Genomic DNA, 22322 nt, shown 5'->3' with positions numbered 1-22322 from the left:
GTTGGTATCAATGTTTATAAGATTTGTATGCCCCTACCCCACCATCATTCTACGAAGATCCAAAGCTGATTGGTCCAGCTTGGCTGTGGGCGAGTCAGCTTGACCAATAATTTCAAGACCCTTGTCCCCTGTCACCCCAGCCCTCCACAGAGGACTTTTTCAGTAAAATTCAATGCCTTGCATTTCCACCGTTAGCGCACACAGACCTGGATGTGGATACAGAGGCAAAAATGTGTGCAGCCTTCTAAAAAGGTCACCTCCCTTTCTCCTATAGTCCCCCTTCCCAGCCAAGACTTTCGGTGGACTCCTTTGACGGGTAGGGAGAGAGGGGAAAATGTGTAAAGTGCCAGACCTTTTTTTGTGACATGAGCGCACTTGCTTGAGCAGCCATATATATAGCACCATTCATATGCCAGATCCAGCCTGGACTTTGTCCTCCAATCTTCCTGGTCCTCGACACCTTCATCCCCAGTGAAGTTGGGGCTTTGGAGCCCTAGTTTCCAGGGGAGAAACATGGCATGATCAAGGTTTGTGAAAGCCTCCCTCCCTGGGGCTTCTGTGGCGTGAGGTGGAGGTGGGGTCCAGGAACAAAAGAGGCAGGAGGCCGAGGGACAGTGGAGGGACATTCCAGGGTGTGTTTGGAGGTAAGAGCTACCAGGACCTGCAGATGGCTCGGATGTAGGGTAAAGGGTTTCATGGGCAACTCGCAGCCCCCTCTTACAACACAGGGAAACGTGCAGAGAATGCAGAGTGTGTGGGGTGAACTCAAGGCCTCTGTGGAGTGTTTAAGTTAGGCTGGAGAGCTCTCTCACCCAACTCAGATTCAGGTTCTAAATCCTCCCCACCTGCTCCCTTCTGTCCCTTCCCACCCTCAGAGGAGGGCTGAGGCATTGTCTCCACCCCAGCCTATGACAGTAGCCTCTGGGGATCCAGCTGAGCACACAGCCCCTGCCACCCCAGCAGCACCATTGCCACATGCACTATGGTCACCACGCAGGTGCAAATTTCTCCAACTGGGTTACGCTTCTGGGGATCCCCTTCCTCAGGTCGCAAGGACCCTGGCCATGCACATGGGGTGGATGAACCGCCAACCTGGTGGCCCCCCGCAGTGTCGCAGTCACAGCTCCCCGTACAACCAGACGCAGGACCAGGGACTTGGGAGGAGGAGAGAGGCCAAGGCAGCAGGTCCTCTGGGGGAAACTGAGGCATGTCCAGAAAGGGCCCCTTTTTCAGCCTCTGGATCTTACCCACATTGTGGTTAAGAAGGTGGGCCAGTCTCTGAAGTCAGTGCCCACAGGGTAAGTGCCGAGTGTGGAGTTCATAAAAATGTGGGCTGCTTTCAAACGCTGGGGAGCCCCAGGGCCATTTGCTGTGGCTCTATGTCGTCATCCTTGGGAGGCTGCACTTTTACCATCTGCCGTTAGGTGGCGCCCAGTAGTGTCCTTTGGATTCTGAACTCCCCACTAAAAAATTTAAAATAAAGTGGAAATAAGAATAAGTAAATAAAATCTATCTTGCCTTCCAGGGAGTCTGCCCCATGTTTTTAGTCTATGAGCCTGGGGAACCAAAAAGGGCTGTGTCACATGTCATGTGTGTGGGACTATACATGTACAGCTTGAGGTGCTCTGGGCCATAAGGGGACAGTGGACATGCTACTAGGTTCTGGAAAGTCCTCTGGGTCCAGACCCTAGCTCTTCCCCTGCTGGCTGTGTGGAGGAGGAAGCAAGGAGGGTTGTGTGGAAGTGTCCTACTGCCAGTCTTTCTAAGGACACCATGGTGATGTTGGCCAGGGCCAATGTCACTATCAGATGGGTTCCAAGCCTCCCAGGGGCTCGGTCACTGGTTGGAAGCACCATAGGAAGTATGGCCTGGGTACGAACATGATGATGGAAGTCAGAGATCTGAGAGATGCATTTTTGAGAGCACCACAGAGATGCATTTTAGAGAGCACCATAGAATGAAACAGTGTGGAATGAGAGTGTGGACCTCAGTGTAGACAGAGATTGTGGGACATTAGCATAAACAAACATAGGGAGTGTCCAGTGAGGATCAGGGAAAATGGACTACCCAGTGTAGGATAGAATGTGGATTCACCCAATGGAGAATAGACGAGGAAGAATGTCCAGTGGAGAACAGACCACATAGCACATGACATGTAGAATAGTAAGTGAAGAACAGTCAGTGTAGAACTGAGATGCTGAGCAAACAACGAGGGATGGAGTACATGGGCCAAGAGAAGACTTTGGCATTTGTTCTGTGTGAGGTGGGAGCCATGGATGATTGTGAGCGGAGGAGGGACACGGTCTGGCTTAAGTGTTAACAGGTGCCCTCAAGCTGCTCAGGGGAAAACAGATTGGGGGCGGGGAGCAGGGAATGGAAGCCACAGGAGACCAGGGAGGAGGGGACTGCAGGTGGGAGATGATGGAGGCTGGATTGAGTGGAGGCTGTGAAGGGAAGGAGGCTGGTTGGGACAATGGTTACACTTGGAAGGTGAAGCCATCAGGAGGGGCTAACAGGTCAGGTATGGAGCAAGAGAGAGAATTCAAGGCCAACTTCAGAGTTTGGGGATAAGCACCTGGAAGATGGAGCTGCCTCTTCTGCAAAGGGGAGGCTGCAGAGGGAAGATGCAGAGCTCCTGGGGCCAGGATGTGTGTGAGCTGCCTGTGGCTCACCACATGGGGGTGCTGTGATGCCTGGACTCGTAAACCTTATGCCCATGGGAGAAGTCAGGGTGTGAATTAGATTCGGGCCTCTCAGAGTCTCAGTAACTTTATCAGTTTAATGGGGACAATTGTCCCACCACCCAGAACTGCTGGAGAAAGCACTCGAGTCAGACCCCCAGCCTGATGAGCAATGGGCCTGCAGCAAATGTCCCCCTTTTTTCTTGGTCCACCTTTTCTGACACCCTCCCCAGCTTCCCTGGATCCCACCTGAATGCTGTAGCTCTGAGGGGTGTCTCATGACCCCCATGTAGGTCCTGGGAAATCCCAGTGACCCTCACTGCCACTGCCACCCACACTCTCTCAAGCCAATGCTCTGAGTCCAGAGGACCAAAGTCACAAATAGTTAATCCCTTGCAAACAGACATCCACATGGGCTCATATACAAAGACAAAAACACCCACAGAGACAAGGCAATCAACTGTACATGATCCAGCCAAAACAATCTTGAGGGAAAAAAATGGAGCTGGAGGAATCAGACTCCTTGACTTCAGACCATACTACAAAGCTACAGTAATCAAGATAATATGGTACTGGCACAAAAACAGAAATATAGGTCAATGGAACAGGATAGAAAGCCCAGAGACAAACCCACGCACCTGTGGTCAACTAATCTATGACAAAGGAGGCAAGGATATATAATGGAGAAAAGACAGTCCCTTCAATAAGTGGTGCTGGGAAAACTGGACAGCTACATGTAAAAGAATGAAATTAGAACACTCCCTAACACCATACACAAAAACAAACTCAAAATGGATTAAAGACCTGGATGTAAGACCAGACACTATAAAACTCTTAGAGAAAAACGTAAGAAGAAAACTCTTTTTTTTTTCTTTTTTTTTTTTGCGGTACACAGGCCTCTCACTGTTGTGGCCTTTCCCGTTGCAGAGCACAGCCTCCAGACGCGCAGGCTCAGCGGCCATGGCTCACGGGCCCAGCCGCTCCGTGGCATGTGGGATCTTCCCGAACCGGGGCACGAATCCGTGTCCCCTGCATCAGCAGGCGGACTCTCAACCACTGCGCCACCAGGGAAGCCCAGAAGAACATTCTTTGACATAAATCACAGCAAGATCTTTTTTGACCCATCTCCTAAAGTAATGGAAATAAAAACAAAAATAAATGTAACCTAATGAAACTTAAAAACTTTTGCACAGCAAAGGAAACTATAAACAAGATGAAAAGACAACCCTCAGAATAGGAGAAAATATTTGCAAATGAATCAACGGGCAAAGGATTAATCTCCAAAATGTATAAACAGTTCATGCAGCTCTATATTAAAAAAACAAACAACCCAATCAAAAAATGGGCAGAAGACCTAAATAGACATTTCTCTAAAGAAGACATACAGATGACCAAGAGGCACATGAAAAGCTGCTCAGCATCACACATTATTAGAGAAATGAAACTCAAAACTACAATGAGATATCACCTCACACCAGTTAGAATGGGCATCATCAGAAAATCTACAAACAACAAATGCTGGAGACGGTGTGGAGAAAAGGGAGCCCTCTTGCACTGTTGGTGGGAATGTAAATTGTTACAGCCACTGTGGAGAACAGCATGGATGTTCCTTAAGAAACTAAAAATAGAATTACCATATGATCCAGCAATCCCACTACTGGGCATATACCCAGGGAAAACCATAATTCAAAAGGACACATGCACCCCAATGGTTCATTGCAGCACTATTTCCAATAGCTAGGTTATGGAAGCAACCTAAATGCCCATCAACAGATGAAGATGTGGTACATATATACAGTGGAATATTACTCAGCCATAAAAAGGAATGAAATTGGGTCACTTGTAGAGATGTGAATGGACCTAGAGACTGTCATACAGAGTGAAGTAAGTCAGAAAGAGAAAAACAAATATCGTATATTAACGCATATATGTGGAATCTAGAAAAATGGTACAGATGAACCAGTTTGCAAGGCAGAAATAGAGACACAGATGTAGAGAGCAAACGTATGGACACCAAGGGGGGAAAGCAGGGGGTGGGATGGTGGTGGTGGTGGGATGAATTGGGAGATTGGGATTGACATATATACACTAATATGTATAAGATAGATAACTAATAAGAACCTGCTGTATAAAAAATAATATTAAAATAAAATTTTTTTTAAAGTGGAAAATTACCATTAAGCAAACACACAGGAATAATTGTTGCAATCAAGAATCATCAATGGGCTTCCCTGGTGGTGCAGTGGTTAAGAATCCGCCTACCATTGCAGAGGACACGGGTTCAAGCCCTGGTCCGGGAAGATCCCACATGCCACGAAGCAACTAAGCCTGTGCGCCACAACTACTGAGCCTGTGCTCTAGAGCCCGCAAGCCACAACTAGAGAAAATCCGCGTGCAGCAACGAAGACCCAACACAGCCAAAAATAAATAAATAAATAAAATTTAAAAATCATCAATAGATGCTAAAATTAGAGGTTTACGGTATGATGAGAAACAAGATATTTGGTCAAGAAGTACCTGTCCCCAAGATACCTATTCATTACAAAGGGAAAACTAGTAAATTTACCATGGGGATGTCTGTCAGATAAATGATCAAAGATGACAGCAGTAATGAGACATAGTCCCCAAAATATAATTTATTCACTGTGAAGTCCCCTGCTTTCATTTTCCTTGTTATACTTGAAAGTTGCTAAGACAGTAGTATTTTTTTTTAATTTTATTTATTTACTTTTGGCTGTGTTGGGTCTTCATTTCTGTGTGAGGGCTTTCTCTAGTTGTGGCAAGCGGGGGCCACTCTTCATCGCGGTGCGCGGGCCTCTCACTATCGCAGCCTCTCTTGTTGCGGAGCACAGGCTCCAGACGCGCAGGCTCAGTAGTTCTGGCTCACGGGCCTAGTTGCTCCGCGGCATGTGGGATCTTCCCGGACCGGGGCACGAACCCGTGTCCCCTGCATCGCCAAGCAGATTCTCAACCACTGCGCCACCAGGGAAGCCCAAGACAGTAGTATTAAATGTTCTCACCACACACAAAAAAAGGATAATTAGGTGATAGAGGTGTTAACCAATCCTATGGTGGTAATCATTTTGTAATATGTGTGTATCACATCATCACGTTTAAACTTACACAATGCTATATGCTAACTGTATCTCAATAACGCTGGAAAAAATTATACACAATCTAGGCTTTTGTTTAAATAAACTGTTTAATTTAGAACAATTTTAGATTTACAGAAAAACTGTGAACATAGTACAGAGAGTTCCCATATACCCCACACCCAGTTTCCCATATTATTAACACCTTGCATTAATATGGTACACTTGTGGCAATTAATGAACTAATATTAAAAATTGTTATTCCTTAAAAAAAAACACAACTAAACATGATCCACTCATAGGCCTCATAAAGATCCTCACACAGTCACGCCCACATATTATGTCCACACTCAGGCAAACATACTTATCCACAGAAACAGAGCTGAAAAACTTGGGCTCGAAGCCCTTTCCTCTAAGCCTTGAAACAGAAAACATCAGATTCCTGAGGCTGACATTTAGTCCTTGATCTAGCCACGCCTGAAGCTGACAATGCTTTTGGAGTTTTCTGTTACGTTAGCTAAATTTTTCCCTTTTTTGCTGGAGCCCATTTAAGTTGGACTTTTTTTTTTTCTTTTTTCTTTTTGGCTTGCAACCAGGGTTCTGGCTGATAGAGATAAATAAGGCTTTTGCCAGGTGAAAAAAAAGGGGGGAGCGGAGGAGGAAGGAGGCACCCCAAGATGGAAGATGGCATTTACAGAGGCCTGGAGATATAAGAAAGCATGGCCTGTGGCTAGCTGTACTATAGCGCGTACAATAGTGTTGGCGGCAGATTGAAGTCAGGCAGAGGGTTCTGAATTGAGTCTGAGCAACTGGAATCTAGTCATTGAGGGCCACCGAATGTTCTTATTTTTTATTTTTTATTTTTATTTATTTATTTATTTTTGGCTGCCTTGGGTCTTCCTTGCTGCGTGTGGGCTTTCTCTAGTTGTGGCGAGCTTGGACTACTCTTTGTTGTAGTGAGCGGGCTTCTCATTGTGGTGTCTTCTCTTGTGGACCATGGGCTCTAGGCCCGCAGGCTTCAGTAGTTGTGGCTCGGAGACCCTAGAGCGCAGGCTCAATAGCTGTGGCGCTCGGGCTCAGTTGCTCTGCCGCTTGTGGGATCTTCCTGGACCAGGGCTCGAACCCATGTATGCAGGCGGATTCTTAACCACTGCGTCACGAGGAAAGCCCCCACCAAATATTCTTTTTTTTTTTTTTTTTTTTTTTTTTTGCGGTACGCAGGCCTGTCACTGCTGTGGCCTCTCCCGTTGCGGAGCACAGGCTCCGGACACGCAGGCTCAGCGGCCATGGGCCACGGGCCCAGCCGCTCCACGGCATGCGGGATCCTCCCGGACCGGGGCACGAACCCGTTTCCCCTGCATCGTCAGGCGGACTCTCAACCACTGCGCTACCAGGGAAGCCCCCACCAAACATTCTTGATCAGGGGAGTTCCACGCTCAGAAATCCCCAGCGGGAGGCAGTGATTGGATGAATAAGTGTATTCCACTCAAACGTGCGAAATACGTGCAGGTGAGGAGACTGAGTCTCAGAGACCCCGGTCACCCTGGGGTCCCAGAGACCCCAGTCGGAGCTCGTTGAGCAACTTTGAACTACAACTTCCGGCATGCAATGCGAGAGACTCCTTGTCCTCCTGATTTGCCCCCCCGGCTCCAAGCCTGACGATTGGTTGGGTGGGCTGCTTGTCAGTTCAAAGTCGGGTTTTGATTGGTCGGGTTCCGAGCTGTGCTCCGAGCTCCAGGCCCATGGGTCCCAGCACAGCGCTCCTGCAGGCAACATGGTAAGCCGGCAACTCTTAGCATGGGGGGCCCTGAGGGGCTAGGGGTTCCGCCGAGGGGGGTCCAGGGAGACACCGAGGAGACCGGGATCCCTTTGTGGGCACTGAGGTCTCTGAGGGATTTGGGATCGCGCTGAGGGCCGTGTTTCCCTGTCTGAGGTCAGGGTCTCACTGCGGGACCTATGAGGGGGTCGGGGGTTGTACAAGGGAACTGGAAGGCCTTGAATGTTCTGGGCTTCTGACAAGTCCCTCGGGGGCCCTCTAGGGGCCTGGGGTCCTGCTGAGGGTGTCGTCCCGTAGAGGGTACTGGGGATCTGAACACCTTCGGAGCCCCGTGAGGGAGATCTGGGGTCCCCCGGGGCCCACTCTGGGGATGGTGTCCTGCGGGAGCGTGGGGGCCACGCCGACAGGGTCCATCGGGGCTCCCTACGGGTGTGGGGTGTGCCGAAGGACCAGGGAGAATCCTGAGAGGAGGGGGCCATGCGGAGGGGATCTGAGTGGGCTCAGGGCGGGGGGAGGGCCCCAGAGTTGGAGACAGCACAGTTGGAACCCTCAGGTCTCACGTGGTTCTGGGTCCAACCCATTGAGTTTATTCTTCAAGCTTAGCCTGGCCCCTGTGGGTCAGGCTGGTGCTGGACGAGGGCGGAGACCCCCCAGCCCCTAGGACTGGACAGGGAGAGACAGGATGGAGGGGCCAGGAAGGCGGCCTGACCTTGCTTGGGGTGGGGGGGTGACCCCGAGGAGGGGCGCTGGAGGTGGGTCTGAAGTAAGAGCATTGATGGAAGGAACTGATGAAAGTGGATGTCGTTCCAGGGTGCGGGACGTTGTGGGAGGTGAGGGGAAGGGCTCTCAGAAAGACGGAGGATTCTGGGATCACAGATCCAGGGAAGAGCTTTGAGCAGGGGAGGGACATGGGCTGATGGGATGCTTCAGAGATCTTTGGAGATCTGCATAGCGTGGACCCTAAGACTGGAGGCTGCTGGGGGCGGGCGATGAGAAACATCCCTGGACGGACCTCGGGAGCCTTAGGTGGAGGGATGCATGTCTTCCCCCCTTCCCTTCTCTTCCTTCTTCATCCTTCCTCCCTCTTCTTCTCCCTTCCTCTCTCTCCCTCTCCTTCCTTTCTAACGTCCTTCCTCTCCAAGTGCTGGGATCGCAGTTTGAACCATGGGTCTCCTCCCTGGGAGGTGTCCGAGGGTAATGGGGTCAGCGATGGAGAGCCCGGGGGTCTGGGAGGGTCTCTGAGACCCGAATGGTTGGGCGCAGAGGACGCCGGGGGAGAGAGCCAGGTTGGTCCTGAGCTGGGTCCGCCTGGCCTTGTGGGCTGAGGAGCGGAGTTGGACGTTTACCGTGAGACTGGGAAGGGCCTGGGCCGCCTGGAGGAGCCGAAAGCCGTGTCCACGGGAGTGATGGGTGGGTGCTGGGGCCTCCAGGGAAGGGCCTGGAGGAGGCATGGTCTGCGAGCTCGGCAGAGAGGTTCTGCCAGGGGATGATGGGTCACTGTCTGGAGAGCCAGGGAGACTGGGGAGCAGCTGCTGGGAGGTGCTGGGTTTCCAGGGAGGAGTGGAGGAGGGGTCCTGGGAGGAAGGGCGGGGCCGCTTCGAGGGGCCCAACTGTGCTCTGGGTCATTAATGCCTGCTAGCCAGTCTGCACTTGGGTGGGGGGGCGGGTGAGCAGTGAGACCAGAAAGATGACGCCCCACCTCATTACTGAATAAACGTTCCTGGTCTCAGTTTACAAGTCACAGCATAAAGAAAATATCCTATTAGTCTTTTATTTATTTATTTATTTATTTATAATAATTTTTTTTTTTTTCGATACGCGGGCCTCTCACTGTTGTGACCTCTCCCGTTGCGGAGCACAGGCTCCGGACGCGCAGGCTCAGCGGCCATGGCTCACGGGCCCAGCCGCTCCACGGCATGTGGGATCTTCCCGGACCGGGGCACGAACCCGTGTCCCCTGCATCGGCAGGTGGACTCTCAACCACTGTGCCACCAGGGAAGCCCAGTCTTTTATTTTAATGATGGATTTCTCAGCAGTCATTCTGAATTACAGTGCTAGGCCCGATAGCCATCACATTAGAGCTTTCCCTATTAAAGTTAGCTTATTTTTGCCTGATTAAAGGATAATTTTAACAATTAGTTTTAATATTAATGTAATCTTTATTTCATTTTAGTTGTTAATACCATAATACTAGCAGACAGCCCTTCTGAGCACTTAATTTTACATAATTACTGAAAGCAAATTGGTATTTACTGCATTCAAGCAGGAAAACCCAGCTTCAGACTGATTACCAAAAACATTTTTTCTAAAACGTTTTAAAATAAGTATTTGAAAATGTGTTATGAATTGTTCTTTAAAAGTTTGTTAGTAGAACTTGGTAAGAAAATTCCTAATTAAAAAAAGTCATCCCACTCAAACGTGTAAGTCTTTATCCTGAAAGAGGTAGTGGGCCAGAAATAGACCGCTTTCCTCCTTGGTTGATTACAAAGGGAGGGAGAGGGAGAGAGGGTGACTTCAGTTATCAGGGATAATTTAAGATGGGAAAGACTTGGGGGACAGAGCCACCTGGGTGAACGTTGAAACTAAAAGCTCACCTGAGACACAGTTACAAAAACTGCGTCCGTGGGACCGTGGGAGAAGAGCGCTTCCACTGGGTGTGCCCGGCTCGTTGTAGGTCCAGAAGGTGGTCGTGAGAGTACACAAAACAAAATAGGAAGCACCCCATTTCCAGATGAGGAAAACTGAGGCTTGGGGAGATTTAAATCCTTAGCACAAGGAGGAAAGCGAGCCCCAGTGTCTGCTCCAGCACGTGCTCTCCGCCGCTCCATACCCCAGCCAGGTGGTGGGGAGGGACGTGCGTTTTGCTGGGGCTCCCAGGGTTGGGTCTGAGCCCACCCCAGGACCTTTCCCCAAGAAGCAGCTTGAGCCAGGGTGGCCCTGCCTCTGCCACCTGGCCCCAGAGTCTCTATAAATAGCCGGGCTTCCGAGGCGTGAGCTTGTGATCCTCTGGCTGGCACTGCCCTTCATGTTTCCTCCCCCCAGGCTGTCCTTGGAGTGCAGCTGGTGGTGACGTTGCTCACTGCCACCCTCATGCATAGGCTTGCACCACACTGCTCCTTCGCGCGCTGGCTGCTCTGCAATGGCAGGTGAGCCACACCCCCTCCCCGGGCGGTGGGCGGAGCCCCTAAGGCCCCGCCCTCGCCGGTTTTTCTCCTAGCCCCGCCTCAAGCCCTGCAAGGCGAGGTTTTTTTGTTTTGTTTAAAAAAAAGAAAACAACCAACTTTGTTGAGATGTAATTGACGTACAATAATCTGAAAATATTTGAAGTACACCGCTGGATCAATTTTGACAGATTGTACACATCGCTGAGACCACCTCCGCACTCAGAAGAGCAGCTGCTTCCCCCACTCCTGCTCTCCTTCGTCCCTACTCTAGCTGTAGATCTGTTTCCCGAAACTCTTTTTGTCCCGGTTTGGGTTTCGGACCCTTTCTGAGAATCTGGTGGAAATTGTGAACTCTCTAGGGCAGTTCACATGGCAGTTCCTTTCCTGACTGCCTGTCTCTGCCCTCAGTCTCTTCCGATACAAGCACCCTTCCGAGGAAGAGCTTCGGGCCCTGGCCGGGAAGCAGAGGCCCAGAGGCAGGAAGGAGCGGTGAGTGAACCCCCAGCCTTAGGTAAGTGGCTCCCTTCCAGGGGAGGCCATGAGGGCACAGGGCCTTCCCTGCCCACTTCCAGGCACTGCTCTGGGCACAGGAGAATTGGGGACACCCCAGGCTGAGGAGATGGTCACTGTCATTCACTGGTTGCCTCCAGTTGGCGTCTAATGCTTATTGGAAGTTTGCTCTGGGCCAGCCCTATGGGTGAGTGGTGGCCACACCCTGGCATTCAGAGGACACCCAGGCTGGGGGAGAAGGTCCCTCCTAGGCCTCCTGTGCCCTGCGGGTGAAATGGTAGAGCCTCTCAGGCTGGGGTGGGGTGGACCGCCATGGCTGCCTGGGGAAGGGAGGATGGAGGATGCTGTTCTGACACATTTCCCCCCTCCTCCCAGGTGGGCCAATGGCTATAGTGAGGAGAAGCCATTATCCGTGCCCCGAGACACCCCTTTCCAGCTGGAGACCTGTCCCCTCACAGCCGTTGATGCCCTCGGTAACAGCTGAGTCCCCAACTCCCCTGGCCCTTGGCTCACACCCTGGTGGGGTTGGTGGGGGGAGCATCCTGGGCGGGCTAAGCTGGGGACTCAGTTGCATCCTCCCCACAGTCCTGCGCTTCTTCCTGGAGTACCAGTGGTTTGTGGACTTCGCGGTGTACTCGGGTGGCGTGTACCTCTTCACAGAGGCCTACTACTATGTGCTGGGCCCAGCCAAGGAGACCAACATCGCTGTATTCTGGTGCCTGCTCACCATCGCCTTCTCTATGTATCCTTCCTCTTAGCTCCCCAGGTGGGGAAGGTGGAGGCATGTGGAAGCTGGACCCTAGGCTCCTTGTCGCCCCAGAAACTCAGTGGTGTAAAGCAGTCACTATTTTATGTTTTCCTGGGCCGGGGCTCAGCTGTGTTGCCTCATATCTGCTCCAAGTGGGCTTGCCTTTCAGCGGTCTAGCGCAAGCTTCCTCACCACAGCGGCCAGGAAGGAAAAGGGGGCACTGCAGGCCTCCTGAGGCTTTGCCTGAAGTCGGTCCACCCAACCCCTGTCCATTCTCTGGGTCAAAGCAACTCAGCAGTCCAGAACAGATGCAGGGGCTGGCAAAGAGATGTCCCTTCTGTAATTTTTTTAGGAAGCTGCATAGAGAGCAGAGAGGCAAAACTGTGACTTTGAGGACCCAAGTCGTAGACAATGTCCTTGTGGAATGGGCTTGCAAAGAAGGGCAGATTGGAGATAGAGACTGGTATCTCTTGTAGACTCTCAGAGGAGCAGGAAACTCAGGAGCTGTGAATTCAGCCAGGAGGCTGAGTGGGTCAGGGAGACTTGACCTCCTGACAGACAGACAGAGACAGAGTTGGCCATTTCTAACTGACCACAGGCAGTGTGATGAGGCCAAGCTGGAGGCCTGGCTCAGGACTGCCCACTGGCTGGTGACACAGGCCTGAGCAGCAGTGAGCCTTGTGTCCTGGGCTTGCCCGGCAGCTCACTCCTCTGCTCCCCAGGACTCCAAGCCTGAACTTCCACGTTTGTGCTCTGGAGTCGGGGGGTCACTGGTTGGGGGGGTGGATGGGGGAGGGGTCACTACAGGCACTGGAGGCCTCCTTAGCCCTGCCCCCAGCAAGGTGTTCCTGACCGTGACCCGGCTGTACTTCAGTGCAGAGGAGGGGGGCGAGCGCTCAGTTTGCCTAACCTTCGCCTTCCTCTTCCTCCTTCTGGCCATGCTGGTGCAGGTGGTGCCGGAGGAGACCCTTGAGCTGGGCCTGGAGCCAGGTATGTGCAGTCTGGGGGCTGGGGTTTTTGCTGCAGTCTGGGGCCTGGGGTTTAAGCCTCTGGATTATTGCTGTCAGTGTTTTCTTTATGTATTTTGAGGCTAATTGACAGGGTGTTTACAAGTTTAAAATTGCTACGTCTTCCTGGCAAATCATTTTTTTCATGATGTATGGACCCATTTTGATTCTAATAATACTTCCGTCTTAGTCTAGTTTGTCTGGTATTAATATAGCCTTTCCAGCTTTCTTCCTTCCTTTCTTCCTCCCTCCCTCCCTTCTTTCCTTTTTTTTTTTTTTTTTTGCGGTACGCGGGCCTCTCACTGTTGTGGCCTCTCCCGTTGCGGAGCACAGGCTCCGGACACGCAGGCCTAGCGGCCACGGCTCACAAGCCCAGCCGCTCCGCGACATGTGGGATCTTCCCAGATCGGGGCACGAACTCGTGTCCCCTGCCTTGGCAAGCGGACTCTCAACCACTGCGCCACCAGGGAAGCCCCCTTCTTTTCTTTTTAAGTTGATATATACTTGACATATTATATTAGTTTCAGGTGTACAACATAATGATTCAATATTTGTGTATACTGCAAAATGAGCACCACAATAAGTCTAGTTAACATCCATCACGACACAGTTACAATTTTTTCTTCTTGTGATGAGAACTTTTAAGATCTACTTGCTTAGCAACTTTCAAATATACAATACTACCTTTCTTTTGATTAGTATTTGTTATATCTTTTTGACATCCCTTTACTTTCAACCTTCCAGTGACTTCATGTTGAGGTATGTCTACTTTAAAAAAAAATAGATATATAGATATAGATATTTTCTTTATTTATTTTCTTTATTTTTTAATTTGACCATGCTGCATGGCTTGCGGGATCTTGGTTCCATGACCAGGGATTGAACCTGCACCCTCAGCAGTGAAAGCTCAGAGTCCTAACCACTGGACTGCCAGGGAATTCCCTATCTGGATATTTTCCATCAAGTCTGAGTCTGTATCATTTAACTTCAAAGTTTAATCCACTTACATTTATTGTGATTTCTGACATATTTGGCCTTGTCTCTACCATCTTACATTTTCACTTTCTATTTGTTCCTTTTCTTTTGTGCTGTTGACAGTGGCTGCCAGCTTAATTGTCCTTCCTTTTAGGTGATCTGTCATAACTTCTGACTGCTTTGTGAGCTCTTTGTTTTTGGTATTCTGCAGTTTTGCCACAGTGTGTCTAGGTATGGATTTCTTTGTATTTATCTGGTTTTATATACTTTGTATGTATCATCCATTCTGCAGACTTCTCAATCAATAATTCCCTTTCAATATCTCTTCTCCTTCATTCTCTCTCTTCTCTCCCTTTGGGGTTCAGACTTGACTTATATTGAACTTCCTATTCTGTCCTCCTTATCTCTTAATCTTCCATCACATTTCCCACCTTCCTGTCTTTCTGAGTCAGAATCTGAGTGATTTCTTCAGATCCAATTCATTAGTTCCTCCTTTGGCTCCTTCTAAGATGCTGTTTAACAACTTATCACTTCAATAATTATATTTTCCTTTTGGAAGAGCTTAACTGATACCTTTGTAAATCCACCTGGTCCTCTGAGGTAGTCTCATGCCACCTGTTCTGCAATTCCAACTTTTATTTTCCTCAGGCATTTCACACAGAAGCCTTGGGGTCTAAACTTGTCCTTTGTTTTTTTTCTCCTGACTCACCTTTATGGTAATTTGTTGTCTTGTGTGTTTGGTGATTTTGGTTGTGAACTCACATTATTTGCTTTTACTCCGTGGAAAATGTGGGGGCCTGAACTGAGAATTCTTTCCAGGACTTTGATTTCCTCCTGTGGAGCCCTTCATGACCCTCCAGCCTCGGGGAAGCTCAGACTCAGTGCCCTCCACCCCCATGTCCCTCAGTCTAGTCAAGGGTGTCTGTCTAGCACATTCTCCTGAGCTTCACATAACTGGAGAACAAAATTGTCCTCACGCTTGTCACAGGGCCTGGCTGCCAATAGTGTGTTCCTACCTGGGGAACAAAAGGATGTCTGGGAGGGGGGCAGAGTAGGCTCTGAGGCCCCAGGGGTCTATTTTAGACACCACCCTCTCTTTGTCTTCCCCAGGCCTGGCCAGTATGACCCAGAACTTGGAGCCACTTCTGAAGACACAGGGCTGGGACTGGGCGTGAGTCCTGGGAAGGGAGGGGGAGCAGCGGCATGCTGCGACCTGCAGGCAGGGTGCTGACCTGCCGCGGGGCCCTGACCCTTCTCTTTTTCCCAGTCTTCCTTTGGTCAAGCTGGCCATCCGCGTGGGGCTGGCGGCAGTGGGCTCCATGCTGGGTGCCTTCCTCACCTTCCCAGGCCTGCGGCTGGCCCAGACCCACCATGATGCACTGACCATGTCGGAAGACCGGCCCATGCTGCAGTTACGTGGGGGACCGGGTGGATGGAGCGTTAGGGTGCCTAGGGGAGGGGCTGGTGAGGATGGTGGGTGCCCAAGCCTACCCGCTCTGCGCCCTTGCCCTCAGGTTCCTTCTGCACACCAGCTTCCTGTCCCCCCTGTTTGTCCTGTGGCTCTGGACCAAGCCCATGGCGCGGGACTTCCTGCACCAGGCTCCCTTTGGGAGCACGTCCTTTTCTCTGTGCGTATGGAAGTGGGAGGCAGGGCAGCTGGGGCCCCCTCTGGCTACTCCAGACTCTGAGGCTAAGGGAGGAGTGGGTCCTGGGAGAGGATCCTGGGGCAGAGGGCAGCCTCACTAGCCCCCTCGCCCCTCTCGGCGCAGGCTATCCGACTCGGCCTTCGACTCGCTGCGTCTCTGGATGCTGGTGGCACTGTGCCTGCTGCGGCTGGCGGTGACCCGGCCCCACCTGCAGGCCTACCTGTGTCTGGCCAAAGCTCGAGTGGAGCAGCTGCGGCGGGAGGCCGGCCGCATCGAGGCCCGAGAGATCCAACGGCGGGTACCGGCGCGGGCGTGGAGGGAACCTGGGCCTCAGGGAGGGGTTCCCTGTCCCTCAGGCGTGGGGTTACCCGGAGCCCGAAGGTCCCCTGCTGCAGCCACTGCTACCTGTCCACCAGGTGGTGCGGGTGTACTGCTACGTGACAGTTGTGAGCCTGCAGTACCTGACTCCGCTCATCCTCACACTCAACTGCACGCTGCTGCTCAAGACTCTGGGTGAGAACCCGCCTGGGCGACGGCGGGGGAGGGGCCTGGAGTTGGAGCGGGGCGGGGCTGAGCCTGGAGAGGGGCTGGAGTTGTAGTTGGGTGGGGGAGGGGAGGGGAGGGCCGGAGATTGAGGGAGGCGGGGGCGGGGCCTGGCTATAGAGGGGGCGGGGCGGAGGCTGGAGGGCCCTGAGATGGGGCGAGGTCAGAGGCGGAGCCTGGGGTGGGGCCCGAAGATGTGGTGCGGCAGAGCCTGGGGTAGCCGAGGTGGTGGAAGGAGGCAGAGCCTGGGCCGGGGCGGGTGAGTGTCAGCATGGGTGGGGGTCCTGGAGGCCAACTCCGCCTGCGCCTCCGCCCATCCCTCCCTCCACCCTGTTTCTCTCGCAGGCGGCTACTCCTGGGGCCTGGGCCCCGTCACCCCGCTGTCCCCCACCCCGTCCTCAGCCCGCGATGGCCTGGTCGGCCCCGAGGAGGACGAGGCCCAGCAGACCGTGGCCCTGATCGCCGGGGTCCTGGGCAGCCTGCTCACGCCACTCTTCCTCCGCGGCGTCCTCGCCTTCCTCATCTGGTGGATCGCCACCTGCCAACTGCTCTCCAGCCTCTTCGGCCTGTACTTCCACCAGCATCTGGCGGGCTCCTAGCCCGCCTGCAGACACTCCTGCAGCCCCAAGGTCTGGTCCTTGGCCAGCGGGGGGCGGGCCACCCACTCAGTGTCCCCAGGTTAAATGTGGTCCTGGGAGTCCCAGATGCGTCCGCTGTGCCAGTCCCCTTCACTGCATGCCTGAGCCGTGGTCACGCCTTGGACCCTGAGCTTCTGCCTAGAAACTGATTCCCCAGGCCCAGCGGCAAAGGGTCCCACGGCCAGCCATTGTTCCCAGATTGCACTTGCCCAGTTTGACTGCAGTGGGGGTGGGCGTGGGGGTGGGAGGGAGCACTCTTCTGAACAAATAAAGGAGCAAGCCGATTTTTTTTTAATTAATTTAATTTATTTATTTTTGGCTGCTTTGGTTCTTTGTTACTGCGCACAGGCTTTCTCTAGTTGTGGCGAGCGGGTGCTACTCTTGGTTGTGGTGTGTGGGCTTCTCATTGTGGTGGCTTCTCGTTGCAGAGCATGGGCTCTAGGCACGTGGGCTCAGTAGTTGTGGCTCGCGGGCTCTAGAGTGCAGGCTCAGTAGTTGTGTCACACGGACTTAATTGCTCTGCAGCATGTGGGATCCTCCGGGACCAGGGCTCGAACCGGTGTCCCCTGCATTGGCAGGTGGATTCTAAATCACTGCACCACCAGGGAAGCCCGAGCAAGCCGCTTTTTACAAAAAGGATCCAGGCGGTTTGGGAGGCGGCTTTCTGCATGCTGTCAGGTTAAGTGGTGCAGGCTGGGTGGGGAGTCCGGGGCTTCAGTGCTGAAAGAAGAGAATGATGGAGGGAGAGCATAGCAAAGGCCTGGGAGGAAGAAACGAAGAGAGAATGAAAGGGGGTGAGAAGAAATGGACCAAGGGTGAGAAGTGAGAGAAATGGGGGGAGAGGGAGGTGGGTGAGCCCATGGTACTGGGCAGGGGGCCATGGGGGATACCGCCCTCTTCCACAAGTACAGGGGGACTGCTTTCTTATCAAGGTCACACACAGCAAATGGGCACATTGTTGAGGCCATGGTGACCCGGGAGAAGGAGGACGAGGGTCCATCACCGACTGGCGTTTTCCTGTAGCTGTGGCCATGCGGTGGGAAACCCGTGTGCGTGCACGTGTGTATTCTAATGTACGTGTTGTTAAAATCCAACTGAGTACATTTTAAAGATCTTATTGGCTTTATATAACAATTCATGAATCGGGCTGCATCCAATCCAGCAGATAGAAAGGAGTTCTGAGGAGCTGTATAAAAGACTTTTGTAAGGCAGAAGGGAGTGGGAACAAGGAAGTTATATTAGCGAAAAGTGGACTTGTGGCAAGGTCCTTTTCCTTTAGGGGATGGCAGCTGTCTATCAGGTAGATCACCTCACTCGTGCTGATCAGGCGTTTCTGATTGACTGGTTTCAGAGTCCATTTCTGGACGAGTTGAAACTGTAATTAAGTCTCGGTTTGGTGACATAAGCCTTAGCATAAGTGACTCCGTTTTGAGCCCGTCTTGTTTTTTTCAAAATGTAATCTTTTAGCATATGTAAAATGTACATTAAGAATAAAAAAGACAAGGTGGGACTAACCTGGTGGTCCAGTGGTAAAGAATACGCCTACCAATGCAGGGGATGTGGGTTCGATCCCTGGTCGGGGAACTAAGATCCCGCATGCTGTGGGGCAACTAAGCCTGCACGCCACAACTACTGAGCTCACACGCCTCAACTAGAGAGCCGGCGTGCTGCAAAGAACAGAGCCCACGTGCCCTGGAGCCTGCAGGCCACAACTAGAGAGAAGCCCACGCACCGCAACGAAGAGCCCGTGTGCTGCAACGTAAGATCCTGCATGCCTCAACAAGATACAGCGTGCTGCAACTAAGACCCGACGCAGCCAAATAAATAAATTAATAAATAAATATTTTTAAAAAAAAGACTAAAGAAGACAAAGCAAAGCCATTTCCCTCACCAGGATGGAAGCCAAGGGCGTAAGTGATGGTGTGGGACCCAGCATAGCTGCCCAGCCAATGCGGCGAGCGTGACCCACCCCGGGGCCTTGCGCTTTGCTCCGGGCTCCCTCGCCTGTGTGTGTCACCTGAGGGGAGAAGCGCCCTCACCAACCTCTCCTCCCAAGCCCAGCTGCCCCACTGATTTGCTACATATCTTGTACAAGAACCACTAACAGGGAGCATGATTTCACTTAGGGAAGTGAGGTTATAACCAGACACCCGAAGAAAATGCTGACATGTGGGGTGGGGGAGCCGGGAATGCTGTTGTCCTGGCCCCTAGACGGGTGTTTGACTTTTGAAACTCTGGGCTTCTGTTGCGTGGATAAAAATGAAAAATGTGTTAAATACAAGGCTTAAGGCGAACTAAATGCATCCTCTTGTGTTGATCCTTCTCAAAACGCTAGTAAAAGTATAGAGGCTACAGAACATTCCGAAGGTGGGAATTAAGAGAGGAGCCACAATTGACTGCCTGGCCCATGGATGCCAAACCCAAAGCCCAGCCAGATTTACCTGTAGAACCTTCCATAGGCAGTGAGTGCACCAGGTCCCACTGGGCTGGGCTGAAGATGGCAGTGGAATATGGAGGCCTCTGGTGTGGAAGCTGTTTGGGAAGTTCTCAGGTACCTGTGTCCCTCCCACAGTACCACTGGGCAGCCAGAAGGAGGGAAACCAGGCTTGGTAGGGGGTGTGGTGGCAAATGGGGTTAAGTGACTACACATAAAGCTAAATGGAGAGAGCCACCATCTCTTACCCTGTGTGCAGATTACAGAATCTTCCAGGCATGAGACTGAAGACTCCTGGGGAATCCAAATGGCCAAAGAAGAAAGAGCTAAAGACACTGGCACATGGAGTTCTCATCAGCCGCCAGTTGAGCTGTGCCCCCCTCAGTGTACCCCCCCACCCCCATACAGTCGGTCTTCCAATCTGCTGGTTTCAGTCCCCATTCTTTGTCATGAGCAGATGTCCAGGGGTGTTCAGGGATCTGAGGAAGTGTCCAGTTACAGACTCAAAGAGCAAAAAAAGCAAACTGGGGAAATTGACTCTCCAGGGAGAAGAAAACTTACAAAACAAACAGTCCAGAATGTTCTCAGGAAGAAGAGATTGTATTCATGAAACAAGAAGAGAACACTACAAAAAGGAATAGTTAAGGAACCTTTTTTGTTTGTTTTTGAGCTCTTGGAAGATGAAGTTGTGGAAATCTTGCAGAAGGAACAAAAGGATAAAATATACCGAAAACAACAGGGGACAAAAAGGAAACGGAAGGATTGACTCAGAATAACCTTCCAGACAGTGAGAGTTCTGGGAGGAGAAATCCAGCAAATAGATGACGACACTGGCTGGAACAAGGGAATTCTCTGGGACCAAAAGATGTCAGGTGCCTGAGTCTGGGTGACAAAAGCCCCATCCCAAGGCACATCTCTGGGAAGTTCCAGAATGAGGACCAACTCCCAACAAGGACACAACAAGTGACACCTAGTGGCTCAGGAATCAAAGATGATGGAGTGTTGTCTCCTAGCTCTATCTGCCCAGCATCCCAGGAATCACCAGGGACTTCCTGACAGCTGAAGCCTGACTGGGCCCTGAGCCCACAGGGCACAGCCCCCCGAGCCCACAGGGCACAGCCCCCCAGCAGTGGCAGCTCAGGCCACCTGGCCCTTCGCTTGCTCAGCCTGGGCTGTGGGTACTCTCCACTCTCGGAGCTCAGCACCATGTGGTTTAGGGACACATAGGAAGGTGGAAACACCATAAAGAAAAGCAAGAGTGTTCCTTAAAAAACTAAAAATAGTTATGATATGATCCAGCAATCCCACACCTGGGCATATATCTGGAAAAGATGAAAACTCTAATTCAAAGATACATGCATGGGGACTTCCCTGGCAGCCCAGTGGATAAGACTCCACTCTTCCAAGGCAGGGGGCACGGGTTTGATCCCTGGTCGGGGAACTAGGATCCCACATGCTGCACACTGTGGCCAAAACAAAGAAACAAAACACCAAAAAGATAACATGCACGCCAATGTTTATAACAGCACTATTTACAATAGCCAAGACATGGAAGCAACCTAAATGTCCATGGATAGATGAATGTATAAAGAAGATGTGGAACATATATGCAATGGAATATTACTCAGCCATAAAAAAGAATGAAATAATGCCATTTGCAGCAACATGGATGGACCTAGAGATTATCATACTAAGTGAAGTCAGTCAGACAATGACATATATCATATATCATTTATATGTGGAATCTAAATGAACTTATGGTGCCTGCATTGCACGGCCTCTCTGGGGAGCCCTTTGGCAGCACCTAGAAGAAGTGACCTCATGGCCAGTGGATTCCTTAGGGATACATCCCAGGGAGATTCTTGCACATGGGTGAATTGTGCAAGCGTGGCAGGTACTAAATTATTTCTGACGGTAGAAAGCTGACCTAGGAACAAGTAAATAAACTGGGGAAAACTACATAGTTGGTAAGAACATGAAAAATTGAGTTCCTTTTAGGAGGGAAGACTTCCCAGATGGACTCAGGGGAGAAACAAACAAAAAAGCAGGTAGCGTTAAATCGTGAGATGCCATTTTTTAACTTGTCAGATTATGGAAGATCAAAAAGGCTAGTGTTTATGGGCTGAACTGTGTCCTCCCCCAGATTCTTATGTTGAAGTCCTAATGCCCAGGCCCTCAGAATGTGACTGTATTTGGAGATAGGGTCTTTAAGGGGTGATTAAGTTAAAATGAGATTGTTAGGGTGGACCCCGATCCAATAGGACTGGTGTCCTTAAAGAGGAAAAAAAATTTTTTTTTACAGGAGGAAATTTGGACACGAACCCATGTTACCTGAAAACTGGGTTCACCTCTTGGTGGGTGTCGAGCCAATAGACACAACCAAGCCAAAGATGGGGAGAAGGAGGTTTTACTATGACTTTCAGCAAGTAAGGGGAACACTGGGGACCTTTCCCGAAGCAGTGTCTCCCTGAACAGTGAAATTGGGGAAGTTTTAAGCTCAGGGTACATGCATATTCATGAAGGGGCTTGAGCAGAGGAGACTTCAGCATAGAATTGGGGCAAAAGTCCACAGAGTCCAAGCTTTAGTTGACTGAAGTCAACAGGGTCCACATCATCATTCCACCCTCCACCTGGTTAGGGGCCTTAGTTCCTGCAGAACTCAAAGATACATTATTATAGGGAAAAGAATCTGAAAAACAATGTGTGTGTGTGTGTGTGTGTGTGTGTGTGTGTGTGTGTGTGTGTGTGTGTGTGTGTGTGTGTGTGTGTGTGTGTGTGTGTGTGTGTGTGTGTATACATATCACGGTGCTGTACACCTGAAACTTACATAATATTGTAAAGCAAACTTTGATTAAAACTTTTTTTAAAAAAGATATCATGTCTATCCCTTGAGGAGGAACTAGGACTCTGCTGAATCACTGCACTACTGTTTGACTGCCTTTTCTCTGTTCCTGAATTCCTTTGTTCCCTTCAGATCATTAATTACTGAGACCTGTTCAAGGGCAAGCATTGCTGCCAGGCTTAGCTCACAAAATGGCTTAGGCCAAAATGGCTTCTCTTATGTCAAGAGAGCCATTCCTGGTTCTCTTTCTCTGGGGACCCCCCTG

At 51.1% G+C, this 22322-nt stretch overlaps 1 protein-coding gene across 1 annotated transcript; it reads left to right on the top strand.

Moving 5' to 3' along the window:
• Positions 1 to 7381: 7381 nt before the first annotated feature.
• Positions 7382 to 17614, top strand: TMEM161A (transmembrane protein 161A). Its single transcript, XM_060092187.1, is given in 13 exon segments — positions 7382 to 7411; positions 7413 to 7550; positions 10593 to 10696; positions 11123 to 11203; positions 11600 to 11697; positions 11810 to 11966; positions 12811 to 12962; positions 15065 to 15125; positions 15222 to 15365; positions 15469 to 15582; positions 15724 to 15898; positions 16017 to 16113; positions 16489 to 17614. Coding segments are annotated over 13 exon segments (1605 nt in total). The 3' UTR covers positions 16743 to 17614.
• Positions 17615 to 22322: the final 4708 nt, after the last annotated feature.

The sequence above is a fragment of the Mesoplodon densirostris genome, chromosome 3 (assembly GCF_025265405.1).
Source record: "Mesoplodon densirostris isolate mMesDen1 chromosome 3, mMesDen1 primary haplotype, whole genome shotgun sequence".
Taxonomy (NCBI): Eukaryota; Metazoa; Chordata; class Mammalia; order Artiodactyla; family Ziphiidae; genus Mesoplodon; species Mesoplodon densirostris.
Note: the sequence above shows the minus strand (reverse complement) of the source record. Positions and strands in the feature narration are given on the sequence as shown.